The 22074-nt window shown below is 32.3% G+C and overlaps 1 protein-coding gene across 2 annotated transcripts in view; it reads right to left on the bottom strand.

Moving 5' to 3' along the window:
* Window positions 1-4: 4 nt before the first annotated feature.
* The window catches only part of rasgrf2a (Ras protein-specific guanine nucleotide-releasing factor 2a), a 39354-nt gene continuing 17284 nt past the window's right edge, over window positions 5-22074 (bottom strand). The window contains exons 9-28 of one of the 2 annotated variants that reach the window (XM_051121016.1): window positions 20512-20630; window positions 17545-17705; window positions 15810-15876; window positions 15539-15675; window positions 14868-14950; window positions 13195-13443; window positions 12641-12733; window positions 10565-10968; window positions 9509-9634; window positions 9120-9209; window positions 8871-8977; window positions 7562-7674; window positions 6305-6365; window positions 6114-6217; window positions 5926-6010; window positions 5413-5610; window positions 2952-3031; window positions 2748-2865; window positions 2574-2642; window positions 5-1423 (exon numbers count right to left, since the gene is read on the bottom strand). In XM_051121016.1, the coding sequence (XP_050976973.1) occupies window positions 1325-1423; window positions 2574-2642; window positions 2748-2865; window positions 2952-3031; window positions 5413-5610; window positions 5926-6010; window positions 6114-6217; window positions 6305-6365; window positions 7562-7674; window positions 8871-8977; window positions 9120-9209; window positions 9509-9634; window positions 10565-10968; window positions 12641-12733; window positions 13195-13443; window positions 14868-14950; window positions 15539-15675; window positions 15810-15876; window positions 17545-17705; window positions 20512-20630 (2563 nt within the window). In that variant the 3' untranslated portion in view covers window positions 5-1324. The remainder of the gene's footprint in view (window positions 1424-2573; window positions 2643-2747; window positions 2866-2951; window positions 3032-5412; window positions 5611-5925; window positions 6011-6113; window positions 6218-6304; window positions 6366-7561; window positions 7675-8870; window positions 8978-9119; window positions 9210-9508; window positions 9635-10564; window positions 10969-12640; window positions 12734-13194; window positions 13444-14867; window positions 14951-15538; window positions 15676-15809; window positions 15877-17544; window positions 17706-20511; window positions 20631-22074) is intronic. The other variant, XM_051121017.1, reaches the window with a different exon arrangement.

Raw genomic sequence — 22074 nt, 5'->3', positions numbered from 1 at the left:
AAGATAAGACAAATCAATTTTATTTCATAAGTTACAGCTACATCATGAAAAGATGTACAGCACATTTATGTCATTGACTGAAAAATATGTGAATTCATCTATGAAAAGCAGTAAAGACGCTTTTTTTGGAAGTGTGCACAAGTCAACAGCATTATTTATATTATAAATAAAAAAACAACAATGCAGGGCTGCCTAATGTTTACAATATCTAAGTTTCCCAGGTAAAAGTTAAAACAAATGCACATACACCCAATTAAATAAACAGGACACTGTGCTGAACTTATTTATCTTTGTACAAAAACAGACTTAAATGCACACGTTGACATTTGTGTAAAATGTAAATACTGTTGTAATACAGCTGGATGGGGTAAACTTAATTAAAAAAAAACAAGCAAAAACTGTGAACTAGTGAATGATTACTTGCTCATATTAAAATCAACAAACTACTTTTGCATTAGCCAAAAAGTATCTTTTCTGCACATAATATTGTACCACAGTATGAGTATGGTGTATAATACCATAGTACACAGATATGGTAATAAATCAGTACAAAAGTACCTTGGTATTACTTTTACTGTATCATGGTACCATCACAGTATTTCTGAAGGGTGTCATTAAATACTTAGAATCTGCTATTGTCAGTCCAAAAGTTTAAAATTAAGAATATGATTAAGTACGGACTCATGCAAACACATGCCAGAAAATATCAAATATTTCTACAAACCAAAACATGCTAAATGAGCAAATGCAGTCTCATGGCAAGATGCTGTGTAAACAAATGACACCTAATATTAACAAATGACAAACGTAAAAACATATTTCTTTTAGTAAACAGTAAACATGCTTGGATGCGCTTTGACATTTTAGCAAACTCCAGTGAATCAAAGCACTGACATGATTGTCATACATGCGAGGGACTGAGAAACTTGCCTGTCAAAATTGGACCAGCGAACAATCACACTTAATTTCTAGAAATCAAGAAATCTTTGCACGCATACAAATAAGATTCTCATTATAGTAAGGAATGATCAGACTTTAAAAACAGAACTGATATTGAATATTCAGGTAAAAAGAGAGATTATCAAATTGTTATTAAAATGCATCATGCTAGAAATATACACTGAAATATTAGAACTGTACATAGTATTTAGATAAAGGCACAATTAAACCTGAGTTTACAGAAATGATATGGAATGAAGTAAATATATGGACAGGCTGTCATTTCTATAGTGTACAGACTTTAGTTTAGATAAAAGCTTAGATTCCCCCAAACTGACTATAAAACGTTTCTTACTTGATATCTGAGTCTGGTGTAAACTCATGTTTAGTTGGCAGGAGGGAGTCTTGGCTCAATCTTCAGAGATAATTCATAAAGTGTGTCCTCGTCCATTACAAGAGTCTTGTCGAGGAGGAACTGTGTTACCTGAGAAAAAAAAAACAGCCATGTTTTACATAAACTAAGAACCAACTACAAACCCTATAAAGCTACTGTATTATATTTGATACACATTTTTCTAAGGCTTCTTAATGAGCAATGTCTCTCATTCACCTCTGAATTATCATTGGATTGCACTGCATTATGTTTGGAGAAGTCACACCCTTGCCAAGATGTTCATGTCTGTCTTTCTTCAGTCGATAAGAAACATTCCTGAATTTTTCTCCATATAGTGGACCTCAATTGTGCCCCCAACTTCCAAAATGCAGTTTAAATGCAGCTTCAAATGGCTCTAAACAATCCCAGCCGAGGAAGAAGAGTCTTATCTAGCAAAACGATCGGTCATTTTCAAAATAAATTGACAATTTAAATACTTTTTAACCTCAAACGCTCGTCTAAGTCTGCGTGAACTCTCTTTCCGGGTCAATATGGTCAATACAGTTAGGGAATGTCGAACAACTCCCATCTCGTTTCCTTTCCCAACTTCGGGAATCGTCCTACATCGCTGCAGAAGTGCAACCCAGTGTTTACAAAGTGAACACGAGACAAGGCAAGAGTTTGAGGTTAAAAAGTAAACAAATTGTCAATTTGTTTCAAAAATGACCGATCGTTTCGCTAGATAAGACACTTCTTCTTCGACTGGGATCGTTTAGAGCCATTTAAAGCTGCATTTAAACTACATTTTGGAAGTTCAAACTTGGGAGCACCATTGAAGGCCACTAAATGGAGAAAAATTTGGTAATGTTTTCCTCAAGAAACAATTTTTTATCGACTGAAGAAAGAAAGACATGAACCTCTCACCTTTTGGCCATATAAATACCAGCATATGCACCAAATTGCATATTTTTTACTAAGTTTGTGAAAATTCTAGAGTTTTTTCCTTCATATTCTCACTATATAATACTATATGAACCACAAATGCCTGATATATCAAATATGATACTCAATAACAAAAAAGAACATGCATACTTTGTCATTTTCTGTTCCATTTTAAAAAAATAGATTTTTCCTGTTATTTCACATGTCAGGTTTTAAAAGTTGTGCATAAGCAATGAGCTTCTGTGTTGTAGTGTGCACTTTGCTTAAAGCAATTCTGTATCTGCTTATTCCATAAAGTCACTATTCATTCAGATTGTACCTTGGGTTGTAGATCAATCCTGTATGGCGCCTGCTGAAACTGTCGGATCTCTCGTATTATGTGTGAGATCTGTGAAAAACAACAAATGGACATTTGAAGATGAGTTTACTGATATCTTTCAAAACCCTGAGATGTGACATCCTACAATCAGTCAAGCTGAAGAACTGTAAATACCATCCTCATTTTAGAGAAGTTGACAAGACCCTCCTCTGTGAAATTGGGTGTTCCTTCCTCAATAAATGCCAAGTCTGTCAGGTACATGCCCAGATATGGCACACACGGAGGGTTACAGCTGCACATCAAATATGCCACTTAGTATAAAAATCACAGGGTGTATATTTTTTATATTGCATGCAAATCTAACCAACACAAACTTACTTCTTCAGAGTCTCCCTCAGGTTCTTAAACCTCCCTTCAGATGAAACGATCTTCTGCAGTCTATCCATAAGCGCCTTGGTCTGATAATAAACAACAAACAAAATGAACAAAGATTTTTGTTTGCATAGGGTGACCATACATCGTCTTTTTCCTGGCCGCTATTTCTAACTCGCCAAAAATGTCTTTTGTTTTCAAATTTGCTAATGACTGAAAAATATTTTGACCTAGACTTGCAGCATAAATCATATTTTAATCATGATCAGGATTTCTCTCAATTTTAATTTCATTTTAATTTAGCATATGCATAATCTTGCACTGTACAAAGTGCAAATTAATAGGGCTTTCATGGTGGCCAGATCTCAAGAGAGCTTTTCTCTTAAATTAATACATTTTTTTGCAGAGTGGTTTACTTAAAGGAGAAGTTCACTTCCAGAACAACAATTCACAAATAATTTACTCACCCCCTTGTCATCCAAGATGTTCATGTCTTTCTGTCTTCAGTTGTAAAGAAATTATGTTTTTTGAGGAAAGCATTTCGGGATTTTTCTCCATATAATGGACTTGATTGGTGCCCCGATTTTGAACTTCCAAAATGTAGTTTAAATGCAGCTTCAAAGGGCTCCAAACGATCCCAGCCGAGGAAGAAGGGTCTTATCTAGTGAAACGATGTGTCATTTTTTTTTTTCGGAAAATAAAAATTTGTATATTTTAAGCACAAAAGCTTGTGTAGCACGAGCTCTGGGATGTGCGTTCACGACGCTACGCACTATTGAATCATGTCGAAAGGTTACGCCGAATGTAGGTGGAGCTACAGACCCAGTGTTTACAAAGCAAATGCGCAAAGACTAAGAAAGTGCAAGTAAGTCAAACACTGTTTACAAACAAAAAAGGTACAACGATGTCGGACGATTCTGAAGTTGTAGGAGAAAATAAGATGGAGTTTTTTGCCTTTCTCTACCTTTTTTTAGCCGGAGTACACAGACGATGAACTTAGACTTTATTTGTACTAGTGATGGGAAGTTCGGATCATTTTACTGACTCGGACCTTTGAGTCTCGTTCAGCAAAATGAACGAATCTTTTTCTGAGTCATTTCGTTAATTTTAGCAAAATATAATTAAAATGTTACGTGTTACTTCCCTAACACATCTACTGCTTACACAAACATTGATCACACTACAAACAAGACAAAACTATAATGCTATAAGAAACAGAAAAGATTAATTCATGGTTTACCTGGGTCTTTAGTCTATGATTAGCTCACCTCACCTCTTATCTGACAAGTTTTCGGGTTTGAGTCGTTCGTTCATCACGTGACAGCCCCATTAGCTCAACCAATGCAGTGTGAGCCAGAAAAACAATTGATTAGTGCATCTCTTGAGTCTTTGGGTTTGAGTCGTTCGTTCATTACGTGACAGCCCCATAAGATGAACGAACGACTCGAAAAACCCGAAGACTTGAAACAGGTGAACTAATTCCAGTACAGAACCTAATAGGATGTTGCGCATGTGCGACTGAACAAATCACTCCCTGAGACGACTCGTTCTTCCCGAGTCACATTAAAGATTCATTCAAAATGAATGAATCGTTCAAGAACGACCTATCGCTAATTTGTAGCATCGTGAACGCGCATCCCAGAGCCTGTGCTACACGAGCTTTTGTGCTTAAAAAGTATACAAATTTCTATTTTTCGAAAAAAATGACCAATCGATTTGCTAGATAAAACACTTCTTCCTTGGCTGGGATCATTTAGAGCGCTTTGAAGCTGCATTTAAACTAATTTTGGAAGTTCAAAATCAGGGCACTGATATCGTCCAAAACCACATTTTGCCAGGGGTGTTTCCAAACTTTTGGAGGGCAGTGTATATATATATCAGATTCCACAAAACCAGTCTTAAGTAGCACAGGTATATTTGTAGCAATAGCCAACAATACATTTTATGGGTCAAAATTACTGATTTTTCTTTTATGCCAAAAATCATTAGGATATTCAGTAAAGATCATGTTCCATGAAGATATTTTGTAAATTTCCTTCCGTAAATATATCAAAACATAATTTTTGATTAGTAATGTGCTTTGCTAAGAACTTCATTTGGACATCTTTCAAGGCAATTTTCTTAATATTTTGATTTTTTTGTACTCTCAGATTCCAGATTTTCCAAACATTGTTCTATCATAACAAACCATACATCAGTGGGAAGCTTATTTATTCAGCTTTTAGATGTTGTATAAATCTCAGTTTTAAAAAACTGACCTTTTTGAATGGTTTTGTAGTTCCCGGTCACATATATGTACAAATAATGTTTGTAAACAGCAGAGAGCATGTCAGTAGGAAAACAAAGCCACAAGCCAGGCATTTCATGCAATTTAGAAATCCCAGCCAGGATGTCTCCAGAAAAAAAGAGGACGTATGCTCACTCTAATTTATAATCCTATGGAATCAGTGTGGCTTTCTTGACTCACCTGTTTGCAAACCTTGGCCCATGTTTTCTTTAACCTGTAGATGGCACTGCGGTTCAGTGCAGATGTGATCTCTAAGACGCCGTTGTAGTTGTTGAGACAGCGGCAGATATCAGCCACCGCCAGCCACTTCTCAATGGATCCAGCTCTGGAGCTCACGTCTGCATGAGCCATAATCTCAGACGCTACCAGATTACTCATCTGTTAAAAAAAATATTAAGAAGGTATATTAACTCACTCACACCCCATAAATTATCATCATTACTATTATTAATCAACATTAGAGAATTGTGAACATGCGTGTCTGTAAATTAGTAAAATAAATTAATCTCATGGGTCTTAAGTTGTGTTTCTCGTGTTTTTCAACACATTTTATTCCAAAAATTTCTTTTTAAATTACTGTAATTATTTTTGTAGACAAATCTAAATTGTGCAAAGATGTTTTGGTCACTGCTATTTTACAATGTAAGAAGATGTGACCAAGCTTTTGATTGCTAGTGCATGTTTATAGCCCACATCATTGAAGTGCTGACTGGTCTTCATAATGTATGGAGTCCTTTCATTTTTGTCCATTTTCATCCAGCCTTGACCAAGAAACTCCCTGGAATGTTAAACATCTTTATCAAACTTTATGCAGTAAATCACCAACAATTTCAGAATAGAGCACTCTTAAGTAATTATCATTGCACTGTTGATACACTCACTCATATGGAATATTCCGAAATACAATATGGTCCAGTAGGGTGATTTGTTCTGCTAGTTCCATCGCCGACAATGACTCAAAGCATTCGATTCTCGGACAGTCAGACTATAGAACACATTAAATTATACTGGATGAATAAATGACATCTATACATACAAACCAGAGAGACTTCAGTGCTGCAGTCACACTAACCATTTGCACAATATCCTCAACCTTCAGCTGTGAATCATCTTGTTCTTCTTGAGAAAGTGCACTGGGGAAACATGAACATTTGTAAAGAAGTAGTTCAGCTAAAAATTTTAATTCTGCCATTTAATTAAGTACTCAACACATACAGTCGAAGACGAAAGTTTACATACATCTTGCGGAATCTGCAAAATGTTAATTTTTTAACCAAAATAAGAGGGATCATACAAAATCATTTAGAAATAAGGTAAAATTAAATCTATTTTTGAAAAAAACTAAAGTGTTTTTGACCTTGCATACATGTAAACCTGTTTTTTAAAATTGCGTAATAGGAGCACTTTAATGCACTCTTTATCCTTCTGAAGCATCAGTGAGTGTTTGAACCTTCTGTAATAGTTGCATGTGAGTCCCTCAGTGTGAAAAATGGATCTTAAAATCATACAGTCATTGTTGGAAAGGGTTCAAATACACAAAAATGCTGAAAAAAAAAAAACACAAAGAATTTGTGGGACCTGAAGAACAGCAGGCAGTTTAACTGTTCAGGACAAACAAGGGACTATCACTAAAAAAAAAAAAAAAAAGTAAACTTTTGAACAGGGTCATGTTTATCAATTTCAGCAAATATGTAAACGTCTTTTATGTGAAATATCACATTCAGGTCAGTACTAAATAAAAAAAAATAACATGCATTTTGTATGATCCTTCTTATTTTGGTAAAATAATTAACATTTTTGCAGATTCTGCAAGATGTAAACTTTTGACTTCAAATGTATGATGTAATTTATATTACAAAACATTCCATTTCAGAAAAAAATGCTGTTCTCTTGAACTTTCTACTTAATACATAATTCTGAAAAAATTATCATGGTTTCCACAAAAATAGTAAATGATTTTAACAATAATAAATAAAATCAGCATATTATAATGATTTATAAAGATCATGTGAGTAATGATGATGGAAATTCAGCTTTGATCACAGGAATAAATTACATTTTACAATATATTCAAATAGAAAACAGTTAATTGAAATATTATTGCAAAATATTACTGTTTTTACTGTATTTGATCAAATAAATTGATCTTATTGAATGCTAGTGTAGGTGCTTCGTCTAACACAAGAGTGAGTAGATGATAAAACTTTATTGGTGATCTGTGCCACCTTTCAAATTCTTAGATTTGTAAACATTTATCACTCATGCAACTGAAGCACACAGATGCAGTCTGACTAAAAGATAATATGCTCTCGTATGGAGTGGGAGTCACCTAAATATATTAGCTGCGGCCTTCCTCTCCTGCGGCAGAAGATCTGGATCTCGCAGCACCTCCTCTAGCAGAGCCATCACTGCTGTTGTCAGCTCTGCGTTCATCTCAAAGTCCTGCAAAGACAAACATAATGCTTCAGGGAGGATGTTACTATAATTAATGCACTCCAAGTAAACATGACCAACCCAATCACTACGGCTGAATAAAGGACATGAATATTGGTCACTCTTTTTAGATGCATGGATTTTTACAAATTTGACTCAAAAATAGTGTTTGTGTGCATGCACAAGTTCAATTAATTTAAATTAACTGCTGTTCAAAAGGTTTGGAGTTGGTACAATTTTTTAAAAGAATTATCTTCTGCTCACCAAAGCTGCATTTAGCTGATAAAAATGCAGTAAAAACAGTAATATTGTGAAATATTATATCAGTTTCAAATAACCATTGTCTATTTCATTGTTTTTTAAAATTAAATTTATTCCTGTAATGCCAAGCTGAATTTTCAGCATCATTACTCTAGTCTTCAGTGTCACATGATCCTTCAGAAATCATTCTAATATGCTGATTTGCTGCTCAAGAAACATTTCTGATTATTATCAATGCTGAAAACAGTTATTGAAGCCACACTGAAGCCAAATTGAAGCAACATTCAGTGTTAACTCATGAAATATTCATATTGGTCAATCACTAGAAAGAAGCTTCCGCTAAATGACTGCTGTATTAAAACCACAAGAGCCAGAACTATGACACATACTTAACTAAATAAACCACCAGTTTCCTTTAAATGCACAACTCACTAAAAGATAGAACAGATTTGACTGGATGTGTGTAGCTGTAGTGCAAAGTGATATGCTGCTCTGTTCCTGACATGAGTTAACAGCACGGGGCCCTCAGGGGTCCGCTGACATTTCAGAGCAGTCACTACTGCACACGATGAAGGACTGAAGCGCAAAGCAGGTCTGACAAAAGCTACGTTCAAGAGGTGTGAGACACGTCACAGCATCTGTTTGAAACTGGTGGGCCGCAGGTCTGTCCTAATGGGGTCAGTGCTAAATGCAAATCAGCTAATAAATCATATTATCATGGATAACCTATTTTGTATGGAAGCTTGTTTCCATCATGGAATAAAAAAAAATACGATTATCGCAATTTTTTTTCTTGCAATTGTGAGTTTATATCAAAATTGCATGATGTAAACTTAATTTAAACTCATAATTCTGACTTTTTTTTTCTCAGAATTGGGAGTTTACATCTCGTAATTTTGACTTTTTTTGAAATGGCGGGCTGGAAATGATGCAAGTCAACAAACCTGCGAGTGTTTGGAAACCCAGTGGCGCAGGACGTTGAGCACCCTGTTGGTGGCGGCCCTGCGGATGAGGAACTCCTTATCGTATGATTTCTCTGGGTTGGTAAACCCTGCATGAGGAACAATAGGAGAATTCTGTTAGATGAGGACGTAAAAGCCTCCTCAGAGCTGTGTCACGACTCAACAAAGACCCGTTGGGAGATCTGTTTCAGTGGCGAGGGCAGCTGTCCGACCCCATCAGTGTCGTCTAACCTTGCGGGCTGCTGTGTCCAGCTGCGGCGGTGGCGATGGCGAAGGCGGACGCGGGGGACACGGCACAGCGGGAGCTATCGGGAGACTGACCTATGAGGACACAACGAGAGAAAAGCGCAGTTTAATGAGTAAACTCAAAGAGCAAGTCACCACATCATGGAAAATATCATTTACTCGTTTTGAAATATGAGTTTAATCCAGCTAACAGGGAATGTTCTCAGAACATTCCAGTAGAGTGTTCTCTGAAAGTTGACCAAACGTTCTTTTAGTAACATTTATGGAATGTTTATTCAAATGTTCACAAAACATTGTCACATTATTTACACATCATTCATGGAACGAAGAACGGACAAAAATAAGAACGAAGAAAGAAAGAACGGAGGTGGTACCTGCAGGTGTTCGGTAGCGGAGGTGACGTGGGGTGGACGGTGAACGGCATGGAGACATGTCTCCAGAATCACTAGACGTGGGCGTCTCAGGAATGAATTTATCCAATGATACTGACTCCAGTACAGCTGTCAGGACAGTACAACATCAGTCATGTGTTCTGGGTGATGTGGGAATATTATTATTATTATTACCAGTCAAAAGTTTGTGAACAGTAAGATTTTTAATGTTTTTAAAGAAGTCTCTTCTGCTCACTAAGCCTGCATTTATTTGATTGAAAGTACAGCAAAGAGAGTCAAATTTTGAAATAGTTTTACTATTTAAAATAAAAGTTTTCTATTTTAATATATTTTAAAATGTATATTTTGCCTGTGATTTCAAAGCTGAATTTACATTACATAAAGCATCATTACTCCAGTCACATGATCCTATTCTGATGTGCTGCTCAAAAAACATTTATTATTATGTTGAAAACAGCTGAGAATAATTTTTTCAGGTTTCTTTGATGAACAGAGAGTTCAGAAGAACAGCATTTATCTGAAATAGAAATCTTTTGTAACATTATAAACGTATTTATCATCACTTCTGATCAATTTAAAAGTATCCTTGCTAAATAAAAGTATTAATCAGCGTTTATCTCAAATTTCTCAGATAAATGCTGATCTCTGGATCTTTCTATTCATCAAAGAATCCTGAAACAATTTACTCAACTGTTTTAAATATTGATAATAAAACAAATCAGCATATAATAATGATTTCTAAAGGATCATGTGACACTGAAGACTGGAGTAATGATGCTGAAATTTTAGCTTTGATCACAGGAATAAATGACATTTTAAAATATATAGTTATATATAGTTATTTTAAATAGTAAAACTTTTTCACAATAGTACTGCTTTTGTTGTTTTGATCAAATAAATGTAAGATTGGTGAGCAGAAGAAACATCTTCAAAAAAAACATTACAAATCTTACTGTTCAAAAACTTGACTGGTAGTATAGAAGATAGACATTAATTTTAATCTAGCTATCTATATATCTAATCTGCAGCCAAACTCACCTCGTCGAATACTCCGACGCAGCTTCCCACAGAAGGCGTCTATACGTGGGAGCTCCCCGCCCTCCTCTGGGGTAGAGGGACTGAGCTCTGGGGAGCTAGGGCCGCGGCTGAGGTCCAGAGGGGCCTTGGTGCAGGTGGGTGGAGGGGAGGTGATGACGGGGTTGTAGGGAGACGTCGGGCTGCTGGCCGCAGAGGAAGTGGCTGTTGACAAGTCCAGAGCCCCACTCTTACAGCCCACAGGAGAGCTGAGCGACAGCTTCCGAGAGTGGATGGGGGAAGACGTGCGCGAGGGGATGGTGACGGGTGGAGGGGAGGAGAACTTGCGAGACAGCCGGGGGGATTTGTTGTTCAGGTGCTCTCCACTCCAAGGGCCTTGGTTGGTGGCAAAAAAAAGCTCGAGGGACCTGAGCCATCAACATAAGATGAAAACAAGTGAATAAATGCCATGCACAATCAGATCTATCTATCTATCTATCTATCTATCTACCTATCCATCCATCCGTCCATCCATCTATCCTTCTGTCTGTCTAATTATCCATCCGTCCACCATCTATCTATCCTTCTGTCTGTCTGTCCATCTGTCCATCCATCTATCCTTCTGTCTATTTATTCATCTGTCTGCCTATCTATCTATATCTATCTATCTATCTATCTATCTATCTATCTATCTATATCTATCTATCTGTCCGTCAGTCTATCCATCCTTCTGTCTGTATTTATCAATCTGTCTATCAATTCTTCTGTCCGTCTGTCTGTCCATCCTTCCATCTATCCTTCTGTCTGTCTGTCCGTCCGTCTATTTATCCTTCTGCCTGTCTGTGTATTTATTCATCCGTCCGTCTAATCTATCTATCCATCCATCCATCCATCCATCCATCCATCTATCTATTTATCAATCCGTCCTACTATCCTTCTGTCCGTCTGTCTGTCCATCAGTCTGTCCGTCCTTTCATCTATCCTTCCGTCTTTCTATCTGTCTGTCTGTCCATCCATCCATCCATCCATCCGTCCATCCTTCTGTCTGTCTGTATTTATTCATCCATCTGTCTATCTATCCTTCTGTCTGTCCATCCGTCCATCCATCTATCCTTCTCTCTGTCTGTCCGTCTGTCCGTCCATCCGTCTGTCCTTCCATCTATCTGTCTGTCCATCTATCTTTCTGTCCGTCCATCTAACTATCCTTCTGTCTATCTGTCTGTCCATCTATCTATCTGTCCGTCTGTCCATCTATCTTTCTTTCTGTCTGTCCATCCGTCCTTCCATCTATCTGTCCGTCCATCTATCCTTCTCTCTGTCTGTCTGTTCGTCTGTCTGTCTCTCCATCCGTCCGTCCTTCCATCTATTTGTCTGTCTGTCTATCTTTCTGTCCATCCATCTAACTATCCTTCTGTCTGTCTATCTGTCTGTCCATCTATCTATCTGTCTGTCTGTCCATCTATCTATCTTTCTGTCTGTCTGTCCATCCGTCCTTCCATCTATCTGTCTGTCCGTCCGTCTATCTTTCTGTCCGTCCATCTAACTATCCTTCTGTCTGTCTGTCTGTCTGTCCATCTATCTATCTGTCCATCTGTCCATCTATCTATCTTTCTGTCTGTCTGTCCATCCGTCCTTCCATCTATCTGTCTGTCTGTCCATCTATCTTTCTTTCTGTCCGTCCATCCATCCATCCTTCCATGTCTGTCTGTCTGTCTGTCCATCTATCTATCTGTCCATCTGTCCATCTATCTATCTTTCTGTCTGTCTGTCCATCCATCCTTCCATCTATCTGTCTGTCCTTCTGTTATCTGTCTATCTGTCCGTCCATCCATCCATCCATCTAGCTATCCTTCTGTCTGTCTATCTGTCCATCTGTCTTTTTATCTATTATAACAGAGGTCATTTACATACATGTCTTAAAGGTACAGTATCCAAAACAACCTGTATAACTCTAAGGATCAGAAAGAGGATAAAAAATGATCATGAAATGAAAATAAATTATGACAACAAACCTTATTAACTGATAATGTGAAATGGGCATGAGAGAAAATAAAGTCCACAAACATGTAAAACAAAAAGGAGAGACGAGTGATGAGTTACTTGGACTGGTCCAGCGCAAGCCTTGTGATCTTCAGGCTGTAGTCTGGACAGATGGAGGTGATGGACAAACGGTCGGACGAATGATACTGAACCCTGCGAGTGACAGTGAGGGAGGAACAGGAGGAGTGTGGGAAGCAGAGTATCGATGGAACAGAGTGAGTTCTGTGGTCTGTTTTCTAAAGACACAGATGGATCCAAACCCTAACATTTGTATGCATCTTCTAGCTTACTGTAAGAAATTATGTTTTCGTGTACTATACTGATCAGTAAAGTTTCTGAGTAAAAGTATCAATTTTTAATATCGCAGTGATCCCAAGCCTTTAAGTGGCAGTTAACATACTATGAGTATGAGCTTCAGATTAAGAGTAGCACAATCATCACAATGATGACTGGCATTCAGACAAGGATGAAGAACATGTTTTGAATGTTTGGCAGTCAGACAAAACATTTCGAAATAAAACAATGATCAAATAAATCATTTTTGCATTTCGATTGCATTAGAGAAAAAAAATCCCAAAAACTATTCAGAACTATTCAGATTCAGATACTCTAACCTGACAGGTATAGACGTGAAGGGTTTCTTGTAGATGTCGGCCAGTTTGTCCATCACAACAGCAGCGGTGGTGAAGATTCGGTAGGTGTGCAGGAAGGTGTTGAGGAAGTCGATGGACAGGAAGCGCAGGTCAGTCAGCCGTTCCAGAAGTCTCTCCACGCTGGCGTAACGGATCTGTGGCACCTTGCAGGAGTTCAGCGTCTTACTAAAGCAGATGTCCACATCATCTTTGTGTAGTCGGGCATCAGACCTACAGATATGAATGAGCAAATTATAACCATTAACTATTTAGGCAAAATAATCTGGACTAATTAAATGTTGCTACTGTAAACTAAGATTAAAACTAAAACTATTAAAACTATAAACTATTAACTATTATTTGTTGTTGTTGTTAATTGGAGTTATTCTGAAATTAAACTAAATCTAAATATTAGATAAAAATCTTAAAGGTAAATGAAAATTAGAAATGACATCTTGGCAACTAAAAAAAAAATTAAAGTGTATTTTAAATAAATTTAGTTAATTTTAAAATAAATGAAATATTTATATTTTTATAATAAATATTTGTTTTGACAAAAATAAATAAATATTATATATTTATATATATGAATTTAAAATAAATAAGTATTTACTGTATTTACAAAAAAAGTTAAAAAAAAATTAAAAATATTACATTTTAACTAATTGTGTGTGTGTTTGCTTATATATTTAAATAAAAATTTAAAATAAAGCATATTTATGTTAAATACATTAAATACATAATTATTGTAAAAAATACACAATTATTGTAAAATAAACAAAATATTTATATTTTTATAACAAATATATGTATTTGTATTTGCATAATGAGAAAATGTGAATTTAAATAAAAATAAAGAAATGCCTTTAAATAATTCAAATATAAAAAAATAAATTTTAACTAAATATGTGTATCGTGTGTGTGTGTTCATATATTTACATAAATATTAATTTAGAATGAACCATATTTATGTTAAATACATTAAATACATCATTATTGTAAAAATTACATTATTATTGTAAAATAAACAAAATATTTATGCTTTTATAACAAATATATGTATATATGTATAACAAATATATGTATTTGTATTTGCATAATGAGGAAGTGTGAATTTAAATAAAAATAAAGAAAATTAGAAATTAAATCAATTAAGCTGAAGCACTAGAGTTACTAAAAATGAAATAAAAATAAATTAAAAGGTAAACAGAAGTATTAAAAATGCCTTTAAATAATTAAAATATAAAAAAAATTATTTTAACTAATGAAAATGTTTATTGTGTATGTGTGTGTTTATTAATTTAAATAAATAATTTAAAATGAAGCATATTTATGTTAAATACATTAAATACTTTATCATAAAAAATACATAAAAAAGTACATTATTATTGTAAAATAAACAAAATATTTATGTTTTTATAACAAATATATGTATTTTGTTCTATATATTCAAAATTGGGAAATGTGAATTTAAATAAAATAAAGAAAATGTAAAATTAAAAAAATGAAAAAATAAAAAGGCAAACAGAAGTATTAAAAAATTAAACACTAATAAAAATTACAATAGAACAAAAATAAAAGCTAATTAAAAATATTAATATACTTTAAATGAATGTAAATAATAATGAAATAACACTGAAGTGACTTTATTTTACTTGATCATGTGAGGCACGGAGACTTTGGAGTTGTCTTCAAACACGCTGGTCATCAAACCATTGCAGCGAATGTTGTCAATGCACTAAATGGCATAAAAATGGAGAAAAGAAAACCAGAATGCATTGACGTCACTCTCACATTCTAGCAACTCTAATAGCAGTCAAAATGAACAAACTAGGGATGCACATTTGTCTGATTGGATCTATACAATATTAGGCCTTATTTTTCCTACTCAAATTGTTTTCATAAGATGAAATTAAACAGTTCATCTGAAGCATGTCAAATTAAAAATAAATAAATAAACAAAAAGACCAAAACAGCTACCAGTAACCAATATTTGCATGCCAGTTCATCCCTAGGGCAAAGTGTATAATAGACAGTTCTTACTAAAAATAATATGCAAAAACCTTACCGTAAAGTCAGAGTAACTATTTCTGTCAATGCAAATATAATGGAAACTTCTCACTCTTGTGCATTTCATGCATGTTGCTGTCTAGATACGAAACATGAACTTTCGCTCTTCTGGTTTTGACTGAATCTCTGCATTTCTGAGCTTGAATAAATGATTTGATTCTTGTGCATGCATTTTTGTTTCATATGAGCTGTCTGTAGTTTGTTTTACGAATGCATATACTGTGAATAAATGTTGCATGTATGGTGTAGACTGTACCTGGCTCATGTCGCTGGTCCAGGCTGCTTTCTCTTGCCGAGACGGAGCGAGCAGAACGACCGAAAACGACGGGCCGTCAGCAGGTTCTACCACTATTTTAAACTCCAGATGATTGAATCCCTGACCAGCAGCATTATCTGAGGAAAGCAAAACAATAAATGTGGACATTATTTTTTATATAAGGTTAATTTTGGATATTTTGCTTGTTACTATGATTAATAGGGATCATATCAAGAGTGTATACGACGGTTGGATCCGACGTCACACTTACAGTCTTCATCATTGGCGTCCAGCTCCTCGATGAGCGCACACTCTATCAGGGACAACGTGCCTCCTTGCTGTGGTTTTGAAAAAAGATACTTGGTTATTTTATGCTTTTGCATGAAACGGTGAAGTAACAGTTCACAGATGTCCGAACTTGTCTTTTTAATGAAGGTGACCAGTGACTAATACTGTTAATAAGAAAATATATGGGGTAGGAACAACATAAGGGTGATTAAAAATACATTTGAATAAAGAAAATATTAATTTTAAATAAATCATGCACATTTAAAAAAAAAAAATTAAAATAAAATATTTTAGTTTTTATAATAAATATATATTGCTTTTACAGTTCTTTTTTTATAATTTTAATTTAATTTAATTTAAGTTTAATTTATATTTAATATTTCAAATAAATATTTTCTTAGTTTAAACATTTTTTCTGAATACATATAAATCATGCATATTTTTAAAAATTAAAACTAAATATTGTAGTTTTTAGAACAAATATATATTGTTTTTACAAGACATTATTTTTTCTTTTTTTATAATTTTATAATTTAATTTAAATTTAGTTTATATTTAATATTTAAAATAAATATTTTTACTTTTTTTATATTTTTATTTTAAACATTTTTGTTATAAATAAATAAATAAAATATTATTCTTATTTTTATAATATCTATATTTTTCCTTTTAATAATTGAAATAAATATTTATAATTAATAACATTTTAATTATAAACAGTTCTTATTAATTCTTATTTTTAAAATAAAAAATTAATATATTAATTAATAATACTGTTCTGTTTTAAAATAATATTTTCTCATTTTAATAACTAAATAACATTTAAATGTAATATTTAAAATAATAAATAATTCATTAAAAAATAAAATATTATTCTTATTTTTATAATACATTTATATTTTCCCTTTTTATAATTTAAACAATATTCATATTTATTATTTAAAAATAAATAACATTTTAATTGTAAACTTTATTTTAAATAAAAATACAAAATTAATACTATTTTTATCTTAAAATAAATAAAAAATACATTAATAATACATTTACATTTTTCCTTTTTATAATTTAAATAAAGAAATATTTTTATTTAATATTTTAAATATTTGTATTATAAATAAATATTATATACATTTATTTTTATATTTTTATATTTTCAATAATTAATTAACATTTAAATGTAACATTTAAAATAATAAATAATTAATAAAATAATAATAAATAATACATATTTATTTTAAATAAATACATGGTACAATACAAATAATGGTAACATGTTACCATAAAGTAGATTAGTTAACATCCGTTAACTACTTTAGCTAAACATTAACTAAAATTTTTGTTAATTTCAACATTTACTAATACATTATTAAAATCACAAGTTGTGCTTGTTAGCATTAGTTAACATGAACTAACAATGAACGACCATATTTTTATTAACTAACATTAACAAATACTGTACTAAATGTATTGTTCATTCAAGTCAATTAAACTAATTAAAAGTTACTTAACTAATGGAACCTTATTGTAAAGTGTTACCCAAATCATTCTGACATTATTATTTTTTAAATATTTATTGATGAAATTCTTCATGTATAAAAAATAAAAACACAGGGCTGAGAAAATGATGAAAACATCTTGGGTGAACTATTCCTTTAAGAATCTCAAAGTATCACTTTGAATTGCTGAGCTGTTGTGATGTTCACAGGGACTCGACTCACTTTGAGCAGGTGCAGTTTGCCGCCGGAGGTGCGCGTGCAGATGAGGAAGTGCTTGGTAAACAGGAAACACTGGCGTTCGGCCTCTTTCCTGAGCGACAGCGAACCCAGACGTACCTTACTCAGTTTACCCTTCTCCACGGAGGGCAGCTGAATCAGAGAGCCTACAGCAAACACACACACATCAGCTCATTACCCACAGGAAGAACACTAAAGACAGCGTTTCAGGCAGAGAGGGCAGCGCTGTCTCATCCAGAGACGCTTTCCTATGAGACAAGATGCATTAAAATGGCACATTAGATCTCATTAGAGCACATTTCACACCTTGCTGTCAGTGTGGAGCACAGCTCACTGAGATCAGTGTTTGGGTGGAGCTGAAATAATAACACACTGATATTCATGCAAAACTACTCACTGACTTCAGTTAAGCTGGACAACTTTTGTTTTATATATAGATATTAGGGTTGAAATGATTCCTCGTGTAACTTGAATACAAAAAAAATCATAATTTGCCTCGAGGCTTCGTTTAGTCCATTTCGTTTACTCCATTCCCTCTCTGTGACACACAGAAAGTTAAGTCAGTATCAAATGAAGAGTGCCTCAGCATGATTACAAATGTGATACTGATTTTAGGCAACAGTTCATCAATAAACAAGAAGTTAATATTAAGAGACTTACATTTTAAACAGCATATTGCCTATTTTTGCTCTATTTCGCCAACAAATAACCATTCCAAACACAGCCACAGCACTGTTTTGTGTCTTTGAGCAACACGACGGTGTTTAGTTCTTAAATGAATCACCCGTTAAATGATTCAGTTCAATCGCAACGACTCACTTACTTAACAGTGACTTGATTTCACATTTAAAGTATCTTTATTTGAAAAATATGTGTAAATATCAGTATTCAGTGTTTTGTTTAAAATAAAATATTTATGTATTTGTAACTACCAGTTAAATGCATTCATGTCCCTCTGAGCTGAATTAAATAGTGGGTAAATAGGCCTACATCTAAATGCCTCAATTTCTTGATTTATGCATTCATTTTAGGTTGTAATGTTTACCTTTTTCTAAAGTACTGTGAAATAGATTTTTGTATTTTATTCATTTTATATATATATACACTACCGTACAAAAGTTTGGGGTCAGTACATTTTTATTGTTTCTTTTTTCTTTTTTTTTTTTTTTTAAGAAATTAATACTTTTATTCACCAAGGATGTATTAAGTTAATAATTAAAAGTTCATTAAAAGTTAATAATGAATCATTTACATTGTTATAAAATATTTATATTTTGAATAAACACTGTACTTTTTAAACTTGTTATTCATGAAAGAATCCTGAAAAAAAAAAAAAAAAAAAAAAAAAAAAAAAAAAAATCACAGGTTCCAAAAAATATTTGGCAGCACAACTGTTGATATTATCCAACATTGATCATTCTAATAATAAATCCGCATATTAGAATGATTTCTGAAGGATCATGTGACACTTAAGACTGGAGTAACAGCTGATAAAAATTATAATGATAAATTCTATTTTAAAGTATGTTAAAATAAAAAACATTATTTTATATTGTAAAAACATTTTGCAATATTACTGTTTTTTTTCTATATTTTTAATCAAATAAATGCAGCCTTGATGAGCATAAGAGACTTCTTTAAAGACTATTACAAGTCTTACTGACCCCAAACTTTTGAACGGTAGTATATATATATATATATATTACACACACACACATACATATATATATGTATATAATATATATATATAGGTGTAATGAGACACTTATCCCACGAGACGATACGAGACATGAGACTGAGTTCACGAGAACGAGACAAGACAAGATTTTTAAGAATTCTTAAGAAATCCTCAATGATGAAATATCTAGGGAATATAGTCTTTTATTCAACTGAAAAAGACAAAATGCAAAAAAATGTAGGTGCATTTTATACTTTATGAAATTAAACTTCCATTTTAATGAATTATATGTAGTAATAAACAACATTTAAACAAGAGCTTCACGATTCTGGATAAATTGAAAATTCCAGTTGTTTTTAATAAATTGGAGAACATGATTCTCTCACGATTCAGGAGAAAAAAGATTAGAAAAACAAAATAATATTTTACTAGTGGTTCTGACAAGATGTTCATTGCTTAAGTCTTTTAAAAACATATATTCATTTAAACAAAAAAAACCGAAACAAAACAAAACAAAATCAATGAAGGAGTCAGTGTCTCACTTCATTAAGGCTTGTTTGACTATTGAAATCTCCTGAATGAATGATTCAATGATTCATACTGTGTTTTTTTTTTTTAAACGTGCGGGTGTCGGCACCTCCTGGCAGAAGAGGATAAGCGTTACTATACATACAAGTGTTAAGACACTTTCGCTTTGATCGCTACTGTAGACAATGTAATTATACCCAAACTATAAACTTTTATCCCAGTACTTCTATTATTTAATTGTCTGTAACACAGAAATAATGATTATAATGTGTTTAAAAAGACTGTTTGTGTTGTTTTTTCTGCGTTCACATTTACCCCGACCCTCTGATTCATTAACATGGGCAGCGACAAAACATGGTTCTCACGCTCCACTGACACTTGCGATGTGAAACAGTCCTAATACACATAGCTAAATCGCTGTCATTCAGAAAAAAGACTGCATGGGTGTTCGAATCAAGATCTCGATATTTTAAGGATTAATCGTGCAGGTCTAATGTAAACACTGCAAAATGTTTTGCGAGGATATCGTCACGAGATCTCGCGAGATCCGACTGGTCTCACAAGACACATTGGATCTCATCACATCGATGGAATTATCAGTAGAATACTTGAATACTAAAATAATCGATAGCTACAGCCCTAAAAAAAAAAAAAAAAAAAAAAATTATATATATATATATATAAATATATATATATATATATATATATATATATATACACACACACAGATTGACTGTGTGTCTCACCCTGCCGTACAAACGTCTGACTGGTGTCCAGCAGAATATCACAGCCCTCCACGATCATTCGCTCAATCGCCAGATTCTTACGGATGTTTTCGGTGTCGCTCACTTCATCGTGCATCATTCTGAAAATAAACACAAACTGGTGTATCATCTCATTAAATGGATACATTAAGTGTATTTTAAGGTGTTCGTAGTCAAGAATGGTAGTCAGTTGAAATGTGAATTGGACTATATTGAGTTATGACACATTTTAAGTTTGAGAGAAAGTGTTATCATGTTAATAATAACATTCAAAAGCATTGTTTGCATTTAAATGCATCACTTTTTTCATAGAGGAAGCGCTTGCACTGATTGGCCTGCTTTTAATAAGTAAGGTAAAGAATTAAAATAAATAAGCAATACATATGCACTTTAAATAAATAGATTTTTATTTTAAAACAATATATATATTTTTAAATATATATTTTTATTTGTGTAATATTAAATACGAATTATGTAATTTCAAATAAATAAATACCTTTCTAAGATTTTTTTAAGATAATTAAACAACAGGATGTTTAACAAATTTCATAAAGAAAGAATATTAATTTAAAATAAATCATGCATATTTAAAAAAAATATATATAATATATAAAATATATATTTTGATAAATATATATTTTGTTTTTATTTGTAATTTTTATATTTTAAGTAAAGAAATAATCTTTGTATTTAATATTTAAAATAAAGAACATTTTTATTTTAAAATATTGTTCTTATTTTTATATTACAAAATGAAAAATGTTAACTTTGAATTTATATACATAATACATATGCATTTTAAATCTTTTATTTAACTTTAAATATTTTAAGTTTTATAATAATTATATATTTTGTTTTTATTTGTCCTTTTTATAATTATAAAGAAAGATATAATACTTACATTTAAAATTTTAAACAAAGACTTTATATTTTATATTTTTATAATGCAAAATTTATAATATTTTTATTTTAAAATAAATTATTTTAATTAAATAATACATATGCATTTAAAATAGACATTTTTATCTTAAGACTAACATTGTTATAATAAAGATATATTTTTATATTTGTGATATATATTAATTATTGAGTCATTTCAAATAAATAAATAACTTTAAAATATTGTGTATTTGCTTTCAAATAATTAAAATATATCTACTTATGTAAATATAATTTTTTAATACAAATTTTAAATAAATAATTACTTTCATGATAAGTAATTAATTAAAATAAATGATACACATTTATTTAAAATAAATACATTCTTTTAAAATAAACAAAATCTATAATAATATATATACACACACACACATAATGACAAAATTAAATTTAAATTAATCAATATTTTTATTTTAAAATAAACAAAGTAGTATTTTTATGTTCAGAAAACTTATTTTTATATTAATTATAAATTATTATTATTATTATTATTATTATTATTATTTTATTTATTTTTTTTACATTTTTTATTTATTTAATTTTTTTTATTATTTTGATCCAAACTGATATAAGCAGATAACAAAAAAAATAACATTTAGAATCTCT

Source organism: Labeo rohita, chromosome 10 (genome assembly GCF_022985175.1).
Source record: "Labeo rohita strain BAU-BD-2019 chromosome 10, IGBB_LRoh.1.0, whole genome shotgun sequence".
Taxonomy (NCBI): Eukaryota; Metazoa; Chordata; class Actinopteri; order Cypriniformes; family Cyprinidae; genus Labeo; species Labeo rohita.
Note: the sequence above shows the minus strand (reverse complement) of the source record. Positions and strands in the feature narration are given on the sequence as shown.